Source organism: Larus michahellis, chromosome 3 (assembly GCF_964199755.1).
Source record: "Larus michahellis chromosome 3, bLarMic1.1, whole genome shotgun sequence".
Lineage (NCBI taxonomy): Eukaryota > Metazoa > Chordata > Aves > Charadriiformes > Laridae > Larus > Larus michahellis.
The window spans coordinates 72,866,675-72,881,463 of record NC_133898.1 but is presented as its reverse complement, the minus strand read 5'-3'; the positions used below and the strand labels follow the sequence as shown (position 1 = coordinate 72,881,463).

The 14,789-nt window shown below is 43.0% G+C and overlaps 1 protein-coding gene across 1 annotated transcript in view; it reads left to right on the top strand.

Moving 5' to 3' along the window:
- Nucleotides 1-14,541, top strand: part of RSPO3 (R-spondin 3) — a 60,815-nt gene extending 46,274 nt beyond the window's left edge. The window contains exon 5 of the mRNA XM_074580798.1: nt 13,490-14,541. Coding sequence (XP_074436899.1) covers nt 13,490-13,683 — 194 coding nt within the window. The 3' untranslated portion in view covers nt 13,684-14,541. The remainder of the gene's footprint in view (nt 1-13,489) is intronic.
- Nucleotides 14,542-14,789: the final 248 nt, after the last annotated feature.

Here is a 14,789-nt window from a genome sequence, read left to right as displayed (position 1 = left end):
TTTTCTTGACTCTCCAGAAGACCACAGCAAGCTGTTTCCTCACCTTTGGGCAATATTACCATAAAGTAAAAGTGAAGGGAAGTGTCTGCTGACAGCAGGGCTCACCCAGCCCTCGCCACCTGGAGATCTAAACCCCTCACTGTTTTGGCCTGTGTGTCCTGGAAAGAAGAACAAACTCAAGAGAGAAGTTTGCTAGTACATCTATCAAATTTAGTCCAAGAATGCAAAACATTTGGGGTATGTGAGCTACAGAGTAAATCAGGCAGTGGATGTTTCAAGTCTAATGGTGACACACGCAGCTCTGTTTAATGAGCTAAATCCTGGGCTGTGGAACACTTCCATGTATAGCAATGCTGTTATAACACTGCCAGTCATGGACAGCAATGGCACTCATTCACTATTGTATTATAGCCGCCCTTCTTTTAAAGGGACGGATCCAAGACCGACTGAAATCCCATTGACTTCAGAGTACTTTGGATCTAGCCGCGAAGAAGGGATTTTCAGCATTCCTTTGTAACAAAGTGAAAACAAAGGAGCACTTTTTGGCTGCTGTTTCTCCTCATCTTACTGGATATTTGTCTGTTCTTCCCCACCCAGGCAGCTCTGTTTGCTTTTCTCCACCCAGGTCTCTGCATCTCCAGTCTCGTCGTCTCTTCTCAGCTCACTCTCCCTGCCAGCTCTGACACCTGATGTAGCCTTTGGTCTGCTTAGGCTGCCACCTCCCATCTCTCTTCCAACCTCAGAGCTTTGAAAAAGAAAAAGCTGGCTGCCATAACTTTCCTTTACAAAGGTCCAAAGGACCTTCGGAGCGTTCCCAATGAGATGGCAACATCCAGTGTTATTATCAAAGATTGTAAAGACCAGGAGAGACGTTGTGGGAATCTCCATCATGGAAGATTTTTAAGGAGGTTAGACAAACATCCATTGCAGCCAGTCTAAGTATAGTAGTCCAGCTTCATAGCCTAGTAAGGGACTAGGTAACACTTTGATGCTTTGCCAGTTGCCTTCTGTAAGACTTTCACAGAGAGGCAGCCTACTGCACATTTACAGAGCACAAATCCAAGTATCTCTATCTATTGACATCAATATAGGGACTCCTGCTGTCTTTTTCAAGCTCAGACTTTTATTTGGGCTTGACCCAAGGAACTGAAACCAACTTCCCTTTCATTTTTTCAAGTTTAGTCATTTGCATTGCTGATATATCCGTTCATCTTCCTCTTTGCATTCATCAGCTTTGAATCATTGTTATAGGAAGTGTGTAGGGCTGGATTTTCTCACAGAAATTTTCAGTGAACTTGTTACACTAATTAACCAGAGATATAAGCTAGCACCTCTCTGCCAATGAAGCTATGTATGTTTTAAGAGCAGTTGAAGATTTGTCGCATGAGGGCCATATTGCTGTATGCTTAGGCCTGAAAAGAAATGAGCTAATTTTAAGGACTGATGCAAACAAATATTATTTTTCAGTAATTTTTGTTGACGCAATTTTGCAGCGGCAAGAAATTAAAGGGGAGAAAAAAAACCCCCACATTTATCATTTAAGGATGTGATGGACACGCAAAACTGAGAAAAAGTATTTCCTACATTTTCTATTTTTAGTTCCTTGAAATCCAAAATGGTATCAAAAGAATTAACCAGGGGTCCTTGAGTGAAATATACACAGGTGATATTAAAGCTGGAATTTAACGATTAACTGTGGGTTTTTTTCTATCAGTTTTTGTTTTACAAGTAAAGTGACCCAGTAATGAAATTTCTCAATTCTAATCTAATCCTCCTCAATATCTGTGGCAAACAGTAGCCCCAGTATAAAGATTTACAGCTACAGTTATGTCTCTGCTTTGTTCTTAAGCATGTATTTACTTCTGCCCATTTGCTTTCTGAAATTCTCTCTCTCATTTGTCATCTGAAGAACTCCATTTAAAAGGAAAACAGGCTTCAGACATGAAACACAGCTACATTCCTGAAACATGAGATGAACAACCTTTAATTCACGCAACCTTTCATTTACAGTAATGTTTAATGGATGGGCCAGTTTCATTATGGACAATGCCTCTCCCTGTCATTAGCCTGCAGAAAGGTCTAAAACTCTTAAGCATTTAAGGGTACGCTGTTTCAGGCTCTGTGCTCTCTCCTTCCCTCCCTCCCCCCCTCCCCATCACCCATTCTGACTGCCCTTGTTCTAAGTGCGTAATCTAAACGCTGTACTCTGCAAATTGCACTTATTGTTGGCTTGGAGCTTCGGAGGACCCTTCTGAACACTTTTTATACAAACCCTAACAAGGTCAGAGTTGGAAAAATCTCAGCTGGTGGACTTGGATCTCATGAGCTAGTGACCATTTATAATTAATATTAATGAATGGCAGACGACAGATGTTTATTGCTTAAGTAGAAATGTGCATTGCTAAACCAGAAGGATTTAGTTTAAATCCAGAGGAACTGACTTTATTTCTTGTACGGATGTGGGTGGTGGGAGGGAATGCCAGTGGGTGATCCAGTCCCTGCTACCTTTAAGCACAACCAAGGAAACGATACTCCGGAAAAAAGGATCCTGAGCTCTCTATTTCATTGAAGCATGATGTTTGGTCCTTCAAAACATTAATTGAAGTAAGGAGGACTCTCAGTCCACTTCAGTGGCTCTGATTTGCAGCAGTAGGGGTTTTTATCCATAGATCCCAAAGCGCTTACCCAAATTAAGGAACTCTTATCTCCATTTTACAGTTTTGGAACTTGGGGAAGTCATACGAAGACCATATTATAAAGAAAAACAGGTTCGTCACTGAGATGAAGGATCACATTCCCAGCCACAGTATATTTTATGTTGCTGGATTTTTTTCCGCAGTGGTCTTAAATCAAAATAAAGCTGTGATGGATAAATCTCTTAAGTTTAAATGTGACACAGTGGAAGACGCAACACGGAGATGCAAGAGTCTCTGTGAATCCCTCTGAATGCTACAGGCTTGAGGTTGATGGAACCTCTGTTTTCTAACTAAAAGCAAGTCATTCTTTCAGAGCACATAAACTAACTTCCTGGACATAGAGACAGCTTGGGTAACATTTTCAAAAGTACTTTTTTAAAGTAACTTCTTAGAGTTTCTGGTTGAGGTTGGCATAAGGGTCTGTTTGCTCTGGATTCTTTGGACAAAGCATCCTGCTCCTTTTGGTATCTTACCGCAGTATGTGTGTGCCAACTGTTTGCTGTTTTCTTGCCCCTGAGGTTTCTACGCTTCTGTATGACAGTCTATGAAGTGTTTCTGAGCATGTCATACCAGACCTTTGCAAAATATTATTGGTTTTAGTGGCTACAGGGTTGGTCTCAGATGTTACAGAAGAGTGCCTAAGGAGTTGCTAGCTAAAGCAGGTGGCGCTCAAGTCTGTAGAAATAGTGAGTAGTTTCTCCTTTTGACTAATACAAAAGTTCCTGGACCAAGCAGGACTTAGTTTTAAAGAGAAGCATGAACATATTATTTGACTGGTGTACAGTGGGCTTCTTCATCTGGAGGCAGGAGGCAGCTGGAAAAAGAGACCACTGGTCCCCATAGTCACAGTTTTCAGAGGCTACAGAAGGTCCTGAGGTCCTGACTTCTTGCAATACATCGTAGTACAGAAAATATCACTCACTGAACTTTTGCTTCAGGTTCCCTAGAACCTTTTTGCAGCCCTACAATTCGGGTCCTGCACCCATCCCTGCCGTATGGACTGTGCACACCCCACAGGCACACCTGGAAGTGTAAAGCCTAGGATTGTTACCAATTTACCAGCGCCACTGTCGCACTCTTAAGACACCAGCCAAGCACCAGAAAAAGCAGAAAAACAAAACTTGTCTACATGCCATTGTATACTGCTGGTGGGAACTGTGCTAGAGAGGACGCAGGGCAGATCTCCTGGTGGGGTGGCTAAGGGGCTACAGGCTTTCCTTAGCACTTAGTGGTTCCCTGTGTCATAAGAGGCTGCTTTCTCATCTTGGTGGGGGCTGCATCTCCTCTAATCTTTGGGCCATGCGACCTCCTTCGTATCCAATCTAAATGGCGTGGTGGTCAGTTTCTGAAGTATACTAATTGAAGCGGACTCCAGTGATGCACTGTCACACGGCTTACTCATTCTTCACATTCCACTTCAAGCTACTCATAAAGCCGGCTGCTCACTTCAGTGTGCAAAGCTGTGTTACTACAAACAGCTCTAAACGCACAGTTCATTCCCAGAGGGATTTAAAAAGAATAAACTTATCACATTCTTGGGAAAAAAAAAAAAAAAAGAAGACAGCAAGACAGCCTGGATAAAAATTACATGGACAATTTCTATCTGTGATTCATTTTAAATTGAAGACTTACGGGCAATATTAAAATACTTGCATTCAAGATTTTTTCATGCGTGTCCTCCATGACCCCTACTTAGAAATCTTTTTTAAAAATATTTTATAGGGCTGAATTTTGCAAAGGAATGGAAAATACCAGATTATCAAAGTCATCACATTTCCCAGAAACTCACTGATTTCAATGAAGTCACAGTGGAAAGTAGGCAGGTTTTGAAACAACTTTGCCTCTGTGTTATCCTGCCGGCTTGTCCATTGGGTTGGCCTTTGGCAACCCACCTGGCAGGCTGACAAGGACTCGAGAGCCTGAAAACCTGAGATCCCTTTGACAGCATCTTGGTCACCCCAGCTCCCCAAGCTTCCTAGGGCTAAGCTCTGAATCACTTTGGCATAAAAACTTCCTGGGCCTTTTACAGACACAGCCCAAGACTCTTGGTGATCCCGATTCCCTTTTCCACTGGCTGCGCTCTACCTGGTGAACTGCCAGGTGTCCTCTCAGTAGGTGAGAAAAACTCTTCGGAAACTACAGAGATGGCCAAAATGAAATGTCATGTCACCCTTTTTGAAAGGGGACCTTTGGAGTCCCTGATCTGTATGAAATTTAGAAACCTGACCTGTCATTTTAATCAGTGTGAAACTATATTTGGAAATGCTAGCACTACCTAGAGAGGGATCAATGCTTTGACCAGCTGAAATAGTACACACACGTTGGAGACACGAAACAGAAAGAAACAGTCATTTTTCAACACCTTGTTTTGAAAAGTATCCTTAAAAGAAAATTGTCCCTTCATTTACACCAGAGACCAACCTTGGTGACCTCCATGTGTTTGAGCAAGTACAACAGAGGGCAGAATCGGGCCTCCAGCAAATTTAAGTAATAGCACCCTGGCTCTAGGCTGATGGTTTTGCTGAGTGGATCCGTCAGGAGCTGCCATCCCCCTGTGTGTTAGCTACTGCCGACCGGCTGTTCCATCCGTCAGGCTGGCCTGGGTTACCTGTGGGACACACATGGGCTCCCATCTACCTGTCAGCACAGGTGTCACCCCAGGTGGGAACGCAAACAAACCGCACTTAGAGTGGAGGGGACAAGTGAACCGTGCAGAGCAGGGCCAGAGGGGCATCCTGTTGACTCCTCATCTTCCTTTACCTTCCTGGCACACTAGGAAACTTAAGGAGATGTAAGGAGGGGGCTCCAGGGGGAGCATATAGCTGCACCTATACCAGCAAATGAAATGGTGGAAGATGCCCAGGTTTCCTGGTCCCGGTGTCCGGTACCGGGGCAGGAACTGCTGGCCTGGTCCGAACTTTAAGCGTCAGCACTCGCAAATCCCCTCCAGGATCCGTACTCGGTCATTGGTATAGCCCAGCTCTGAGCCGTGGTCGCTTAGGGAAAAAGGAATTCTTATGGATGCATCCCAACATTGGGGTCATATCAGTATCTTCTGCATTGGCAGGTTACTTTAATGCAATCAGTTTAAGTAAAGCCAAGCAAAACGTCTTTTCTCATTTATCCCTCCCTTCAGAGCACTCCAAGTGCAAATTTGAGTACTAAAGAAAAAAGTTTCTTTGGGGGTTTTCTCCTTTTTACTATTGTACTAGAAAGAGTTCAAATGTCTGCTGAGGCACTAGCATCTGTCTCTTATCATGTATAACTTTTCTTGATTATTTCTAGAGAGGCAGACTAAACATGCAGCTCTGACATAATGCAGCATCACATTTTTATTTCTGGTTTGCTCAAAAGCCTGCACCAGCTGAACTGAGTCTCTAAAAAAGACTATATTTATGACCTCAATCTGGGCTAATGGGAGGGCTTGGATTATTGGTGCCTAAAAGGAAAACAAGCTATTACAGATTTGTGCCAATATCCTGACGCTCTAACAACAGGGTAAGGGGTTTCGGTACCAATCACTGCTATCGCCAATCTTTGTATTGGCATCTGATTCTGTTAGTCTTAAAAGAGGCTTATAAGGTGGATTTGGACACTCATCTACCTTTTTTGCTACTTCTAGGAGAACTGTAAAAAATAAATCCCATTCAGAAGCCACCATTAATAATCTCAGAGCAAGCTCGGCAAGCAAATGCCACTTTCCGAAATACCAGCATGGTGTATATCACTTCCCATCCTAAGCAACGCGGACTGGTTTTTCTGCTCTGCTAAATAGCCATTACTTTCCTGTCTTTGGAAGCTGTGTTCAAAGTTTATAAGCTACGGGTTCTTAAAAGATGAAAACTTATGTAATTATAAAATTGCCATTGTTAGCACAACACCAGTCCTGATTAAAACAGGGCTGCTGACAAATTCCCTTAGTCCCAACAGACAAGTGCAAAGGAAATAAATCCCCACAGGCTCTGGTTTGAAGACACAGCAGTAAATGCCTCCACAAACAGCAAACAGAACTCATTACAGAAATGCTCCTCCTCTGGCCGCTTCTTTGACTGGAGGATATTCTTGTATTTTCAGACACTGGCAATGTCTTTTCTGTGGCACAAGAAAGGCAGATCCAACCCATTTCCATTGCAAAGAGGTCATCACAAAACAGTTAAGCCAGGGGCTTTCCATAAGCCTTGCTTACGAGCTCAGGAGTGTAGCAGTGTCTTTTCCCAAGCAACCCACAGAAGAAATGATCCTTTCCTGCTTCCCATACACCTAATGGGATACAACTTGCTCTTTATCTGCTACAGCAGCCAAGCCTGACATCACCTGTCTTGGCATAGCTGATCTGCTCAGCCTCCTCTCTTTCCTCTCTGTCTGCTTTATGCAAACAGCTGTTGCACAGGCCTGAGTATTCCTGTGTTTAGACACAATGTTCTTGTTCCCTGTAACGTGTCTTTCTCAGCATTGTCTTCTTCTTGCAAGGACAGGCTATCACACACAACATAAATAAGAAAATTTTTCAAGTGAATACAATCTAGCAGTCCAGATCCTATTTTCAGAGGCAAATGACACTCAAGGATCCTAAATCTCATAGAAAGACTTCTGCAGGTGTCAGGCTCCAACATTGCCTAGAGTCTACATCTAAAGAACTATTTCCATTTTCAAGAGGAGATAGGGCATGTAAGTACAAGTTAGTCACTAAGTCCCCTAATGCTGGTGGGCAACCATAAGTGTCAATATCATTTGAGGTATGTTGGGTTATCTAAGATCACCACATAGGACTGTGGATATGACACATACCTTAAGACCAAATCCATCTGGACTGGTATGTAAAAGCCAGTTAGACTTTCCTCATACATCTCAACAGCAGGAGAACCTATGTCTGGCCAAATTAATTGCTCTTTGCATGCCTTTGGGCCTTAGCTCCTTTAAAATTTTTACCCATATTCACTTCAGCAGTTGGTGCATCTTCAAGAGTAAGTAAGGCCAGGAAATGCACTGAGCTGTGCAGCATCTAGGTAGTACTAAAGTTGTTGACCCTCACCACTCTGGTCACCTGAAAATCTAGTGATTATAAAATAGGGCCACTATAACTAGGAAAACAATGATTGCTGCTAAGAAAGTTATGCTGTTTGAATGTCCAAAAGACATATCAGATGAATCAGCCTCTAGTGACTTGTGAATGAAAGGAGAATGCCCTTTGCATCACTGGGCAGTCGGGGATTTGGAGGCTTATTATTTTGGCAAGTAGCGTGAGTACATGCTACAGCCTGTGTTCCAGAACAAAATGTGTCACTTTTCTTGAAAATAAGAGTGATCGACTCATTTGCATAGTATGGCATGACTGTGTTGTAGACGGATCTGTAGCAAGTGGGTTTAGAGCCTGGAGCATGCTCCTCTTACTGGTATCTTCACTCAGCACATGTCATGCTGTTGTTCAGGTTGTGTCATGAGGAAAGGCTGGCAGACTTTTAGTCTGAGAGGGCTAAAAAAAGTCTCTGAGAAGGGCGCAGATAGGTGGGAAGGAGGGCGACACCAAGTGGTGGCACTTAGCCCCCAGGTTTTGTCCCCCTACGAGGTGGGGTACAGAGGAGGCATTGGGGCACTGGTACTGGAGCTCCAGTAGGCAGGAAAGTGCTGAGAGGTCAGCCAAGGCTGGGAGGGGTGTGAAAGAACACTGTGGCACGTTACAGCTGTGGCTTGTGGTCTTTTATTATAGCTCTTCAGCTTATTACAGTGTAGTGGGGAGGATTTTGTGGTCCGTGGTGACATGCACAGTAGAAGCGCCAGGACCCATCCAGATAGGGGCCTATTACGTCGGTGCCTGCAACCCCAACAGGCGCAGTGCAGTGACTCCTTTTGCCCCTTCTGCTCTCCCAGGGTAAATTTCTTCACAGGATTGATCTCTCCAAAAGAAATACACTCATTCCAAATGCCTGACGCCAGCTTCTGATCCCTCTGGGGTTTCCATGAGACCTACCCCGTGACAACCCCCCAGCAAAGCGAAGCAGTTTGCACAATCAGATTTTATGCCTTCCTATGGTGGTTTGGGGTTTCAGTGCCCGCGGAAGGGAGAAGGGAACAAATATGCTGCTCTGAGTTCCCTGTAGTAATTACAGCTGAATATAATAGGGTGGGACTAAGTGACAATGCTTAAAGTAGGTGAAATCTGGAACCTGCAGTAGTTAATCCACATCAGCTGTGATTTTTTCAGTAAGTAACTCTCTCTTGCATGGTGGTCTTAAGTACCAAGTTCTCCCAAGTCGTGACCAACCCTTCCTCCCTTTCGTCCATAAAATACGGTTATAGGTCTGGTGGAAACACCACATCTGATGCGATAATGCAAAGACATCTCTGAAATACTCTGGCTTGCATACTTAAAGATGTGTTCAGCCGTGGATTGCATAAATACAGACTCTGTGATTTCTTCGACCAGGGGCTATAAATTAGATGAAGAAGAACTCAGCACCTTTAAGCTGATTGGACATGTAATTATATTGTTGTCTGAATTAATTTCATGCCTCCATTTAATTTGAACTACTGCACTTCTCAAAATTATAGCATGTCTGTACATTTTCTTCAATATACAAAGTTGCTATTATTAGAAGTAGTAAAGTATCCCCTGTCTACAAGCAAATTCACTGGACAGTGCCTACAGACTAACTCTTCCACTACAGCTGGCTGTACGAAGTTTCGTTTCTGGAATAAAAGCTATTTTAATGCCAAATATATACTTCACAGAACTATTAGAATCTCGTGAATCCACATCTTCATGAGCAAAACATTCTCTTGGAAAATGTTTTAATATCTCCTGTCTAAGGAGAATTCCATTATTTTCTTTTCTTTTCTTTTCTTTTCTTTTCTTTTCTTTTCTTTTCTTTTCTTTTCTTTTCTTTTCTTTTCTTTTCTTTTCTTTTCTTTTCTTTTCTTTTCTTTTCTTTTCTTTTCTTTTCTTTTCTTTTCTTTTTTCTTTTCTTTCCTTTTCTTTTCTTTTCTTTTTTCTTTTCTTTCCTTTTCTTTCCTTTCCTTTTCTTTCCTTTCCTTTTCTTTCCTTTCCTTTTCTTTCCTTTGCTTTCCTTTTCTTTTCCTTCCTTTTCTTTTCCTTCCTTTTCTTTTCCCCTTTCTTTTCCTTTCTTTTCTTTTTTCTTTTCCTTTCTTTTCTTTCTTCTTCTTTCTCTACTTTTCCTTTCCTTTTCCTCGTTTTTCCTTTTTCTTTTTCTTTTTCTTTTTCTTTTTCTTTTTCTTTTTCTTTTTCTTTTTCTTTTTTCTTTTTCTTTTTCTTTTTCTTTTTCTTTTTTCTTTTTCTTTTTCTCTTTTTTCCCTTTTCCTTTTCCTTTTCCTTTTCCTCTTTTTCTCTTTTCTCTTCTGGAACGTTTTATCGAAGCCACAAGAAGACATAACCGCCACCAGCGCTGCCTAACCCCAGCCCCGCGCGCCCCCGCCGCCTCCCGCGCACGCAGGGGCCTGGCGCGGCACCGCGGCGCCCCCTCGCGGCCACCCCCGGCACCGCCCCCGGCTCCCGCTTCCCTGGGGAGACCCTCCTTTAAATACAGTAAAGCCACGTGAAAAGGCACATATACATATAAATAAACACACATATATGTATATGTATAAAAGGTGACATGTTCAAACACCAAAAGGTTTTCTAACAACAACATTCTTCACAAATGTTTCAGGAGAATACTATCTTCTAAGTGATATTATTGCATTGTTTGCGGCTTTGATGAGCCTCAGTTTTAATGCTGTCCTTGCCTTTTCTTCTCCAAATGCGAAGTAGCTCAGAGACTAACTTGTAAACGTAACGGCCCGTGTCATTTTTGCATTTTTTGTTTCACAGATAGCCAAATGCCCAAATTTCTAATGAATTTCCACAACTTCTGGCGTCCAGTTCAATGCGCTGCTAAGAAGTGGGCTCCAGCAAGCAGTGGGAAGAAGGAAAAATATTCAGGAAGAAGTCTCAGGGAAGAAGAGAGCAGGGATATGAGCAGGGAGAGAGATGCACGCAAGGACACAGCTCCAGCTGCACCCCAGTGCCAGCAGATAACTGCTGGTACAATCTTCCCTTGGCTCTAAATTGAACCAAGGACTGACTGGAATTAACATTATACTGTCATATAAAAACTCTCATTTTTTAAAATAGCGGTGAAAGGAGCAAAACAACCAGGAGAGGTGACCCTTCTATGCGTTGTTGCATTAGCAGAACAGCACAGGTCCAGAGGGCAGACCTTTTCACAAATGGCAACAGCACGGGGGTGATGCCATTAAAGCATGTACAAAATTGCACAGAGGACTCCAAAATAGTCTTCCTCAGAGCAGAAGAGAATTAGGACTGAATTTTAAGCATTTTCCAGAGAGCAGTTTTGCTTTTCCTTTTATAATGACACCAGTCTGATTAAGACAGAACCAGTGAAGCCGTGCCTAGATAACTCTGCAGCTAGAGAGAGGCAGTGTATTCTGAGACACATACATATAAATACAGACGTGCTCATCCATGACCGAACGGGAAACCATTACATGCCATTCCAATATACTTAAAGGATCGTGGCTAGGAAGTCACAGCTGAAGGATTTTGGCTGATCATCAAGTGAACAATGTCAAACAATGAATGCCTGGACAGTTTCCATTCAAACAACATTTCATCTCGGGCCAACTGTATTTACAAACCGCTGGAATGAAAGCCCGTGTTGTCATTTATCCATTAGTAAGAGGCAACGTTACAGCTGGGTGAGATGCAGGCTCGCTTCTGCATGGAGCTCGCCCCGGGGTGGCAGCTCCCGCTGAGCCTCCCGTGCCCCTTCTGCAGGTCTCCCTTGCTCACCTCTGCGCATCTTAGATGGCATTGCCAAATTCAGAGAGGGATTCTGCAGGTATGTGGGCATATATTGGGGTAACCTCTGACCGGTTACCTAAAATTCGAGGTGCCATTTTACATTTAAAGCTTTACTGCATGTTTCAGAAACAACAGATGAGGAAGGCAGGTGTTTTTCCCTACTTGACTTAACATGCGTATCTAAACCTTCTCTTGCTCTCTGATCTCAGGCAGCGATGGTAAGGAAAGGAGAAGCTGTAAAATAAGCCCATAGAGCTACACAAGAAGAGGATACAGCGCATCCTGACAGCTTCGTCTTACTCCGTGCTTTCTGCTTTCTCTCCACCTCCTCTGAATTTCTCTCCTTTTATCTGACCTTCTCCTCCTTGGATGGTCATTCGTTCTCAGAACAAAGCCACTGTCCCTGCACCTACTCCCCCACTGTGTCCTACTCCCAGAGAGCCCACTGAGGCACCAAAAAGCTCACAGCTCTGGTTTTGACTCTGGAATGGGCACAATTCCCTGCACTCGGCACCCTCAACATGAGCTATTGCCAGGTTTCTGTAACTCCCACAACTTTGGTGTAGGAAAGCCTGGATTATCTCTGTTGACATTTAAAAGCAAGAAGTATTTTTGCCGTAACAGAGAGGGATAGATTATTTTCAGTAATATCGTTACCAGGATATCATAAAATAGTTTGGCCAGATGCTTTTCAATACTTGTCCAGAAATTTCTCCATGTAAGGAGGCATACAGGTCAGTATGACATTGTCTCAGTAAAGTCTCAAGCAAGGTTGCTTTTGAAGACGTCATTGGGATTCATCTAACCACAGGTGAATGTTAGCTGCATAGCTCTGTAGATGAACCAGTTCCACACAGAAACAGTCTTGTGTGTATGTACAAGTTTGATTCAATGTCATACCTGCATTGGTTTGTAAAGTAAATAGAAGGAATAGAGTCATAGAATCACAGAATGGTTTGGGTTAGAAGGGACCTTTGAAGATCATCTAGTCCAACGCCTCCCTGCCATGGGACAGGTTTCACTAGACCAGGTTGCTCAAAGCCCCATCCAGCTTGGCCTTGGACACTTCCAATGATGAGGCATCCACAACTTCTCTGGACAACCTGTTCCAGTATCTAACCACACTCAGCATAAAGAATTTCTTCCTTAGGTCCAAGCACAAACGCACTACACAATATTATCTCCACAGCCAATACACAAAGTTTTAATGTTCCTAAGGGGATGGGAAGCTTTATTGGAGAGGTCTGTAGCAGTGACGAAATCCTCAACATCTTATCTTTCTAAGTATTTAAAGCAATAAATTACTTGAATACCTAATTTTGTAACGATGGTCTAAAGCTTGACTTGAGACTTGGAACACCACTTTTTGGTCTGAAGAGGGTCACATGCCTGTGCCGGAGCTGACACTTTGTCATGGAGTTCATGTTGTAATACGAAGAATCCCCGGGGATGGGGATGTGGTGGGCATTAAGGGAGGGGAGAGGGGTTTTTAAAAGACATAGATGCTGAGCATTGGCAGTGATGGGGAGGAACATGATGGCTACTTTCCTCGCACCATATGCCCTGGGTCCCAGCCCAAGATAAATTTAGACCAGTCAATAGTTAATGCTACCTGGCTTCAGCCATGGGTGTCCCCAAACCAGTTGTGTTTTGGTGGAGTCCATGGAGCTGTGCCCCTGGCTGTGGGAGACGGGCTATGAGCGTGTGAGATATTTATACCAGCTCTAAAGCACCGGGAATCCCCAGGGAGTTCTCGGCGCTTTGCTCGGAGTCAGACTGACAGGAGGTGCTAGTCCGGTGGCCAAATTTAGTAGTTTGATGAAGAGTTGGACATTTCTAAACACTAGTACTAGTGTCCAGCTTCTATTGGGAGGTGCTAATCCAGGGCTGGTTTTATAGGCTATGGCAAAGCGAGGGAGTCAGAAATTGCAACAGCCTGAGCAAGTCTTCTAACGTGCCATCATTTTTATTTCAGGGAAAAAAAATAGGGAGGAGAAAAGAAAAAAATCCAACAAAGATGAAAGCAAGGAGACAAGACAGGAAAGCAAAGGGCGAGCAGCCCGAAGACAAAACCGAGAACAGAGGGAAAACAATAACAAAACGCAGCCGAAGAAAAGAAAAGCCCCAAATAAAGAAGAAAACCTGGCACCTGTCGACACTGCACACTAACAGCCCTCCATGATTGTTTAAGTCTTATGATGCTGCTATCTCTACCAGACCGCCCTGACAGGTGCTCCAACTGTTCAGGCCGCAAATGGACAATGCTACCAGTTATTATTAAACTTTAAACAACATTCCAAATACTTACTATATTCTCCAAGCAACCATAGTTTATTAAAGAGATTGACATGAGCCAAGGAAAAAAAAAATCTAAAAATGGGATACTTTAAAACTGTTATATTATATGCTTCCATGCATCTGTAAAAGACAATTAAGAAATTTTGTATATATTAATAATAGGGTATAAAATATAGCAATATAATAATGAATGACATTCAGATGAACAATGTTCTTTTTCTTTGTAAAATATTTTTCAAGTTATTGTTTAAGTATGAGGCAAGAGATATGTCTAAATCAAAGACGCAAATCGTATCCCTTCATATATTGTACATAAATATTACGAGAAGGAGGAAAACGTTTCTGAAGAGCCAGTAGGAACCCAAGGTTTTACAACCTCTGGTGGAGCAGGGTGGGACTGCCCTGTGGTTCCCCAGTCTGTGGGGGAGGAACCCCATGGGAAAGCCGGCGGGGCTTCACGAGCCGAGGGAAAAGAAGGAGAAGCATCTGCAGCTTTGAAGACTGAACCCCTGAGGCAGAAGGTGACGGAGCTGAGTTTGAAGAGTGCTCTTATCCGTGGGACAACACAATGTTTTCTGGTCTAAAGAGTGGTACCGTGTGTGCTGTTTTATGCTTTTTATACCTATGTGTAACTTAAGTCTACATTTCAAATCTTCTGGTGAATGACAAATCGTATTTGTAGGAGACAATGTTGAGTTAATAAAAACCAGAAAAATAGATCATGCAAGTATGTGTTTTTCACAGTGGTGGTGTCTTCTTTTGTACTGGGGGAGGGAACCATTTCATAGCTTCACAGACAGAACAGGACACAGTCCATGATGCCATCTAGTGAAAGAGTATCCACGATGATAAATCTATTGAAGGATAGAAATTACAAACTTCTGCTCAATTTTACTTAAATTCTTGTTCTAGTTCTCTCTGATGCAGCAGACGTGAAAATCTCCACTGCTTAGAGGCCAAACCAACCCCCTTGGTAC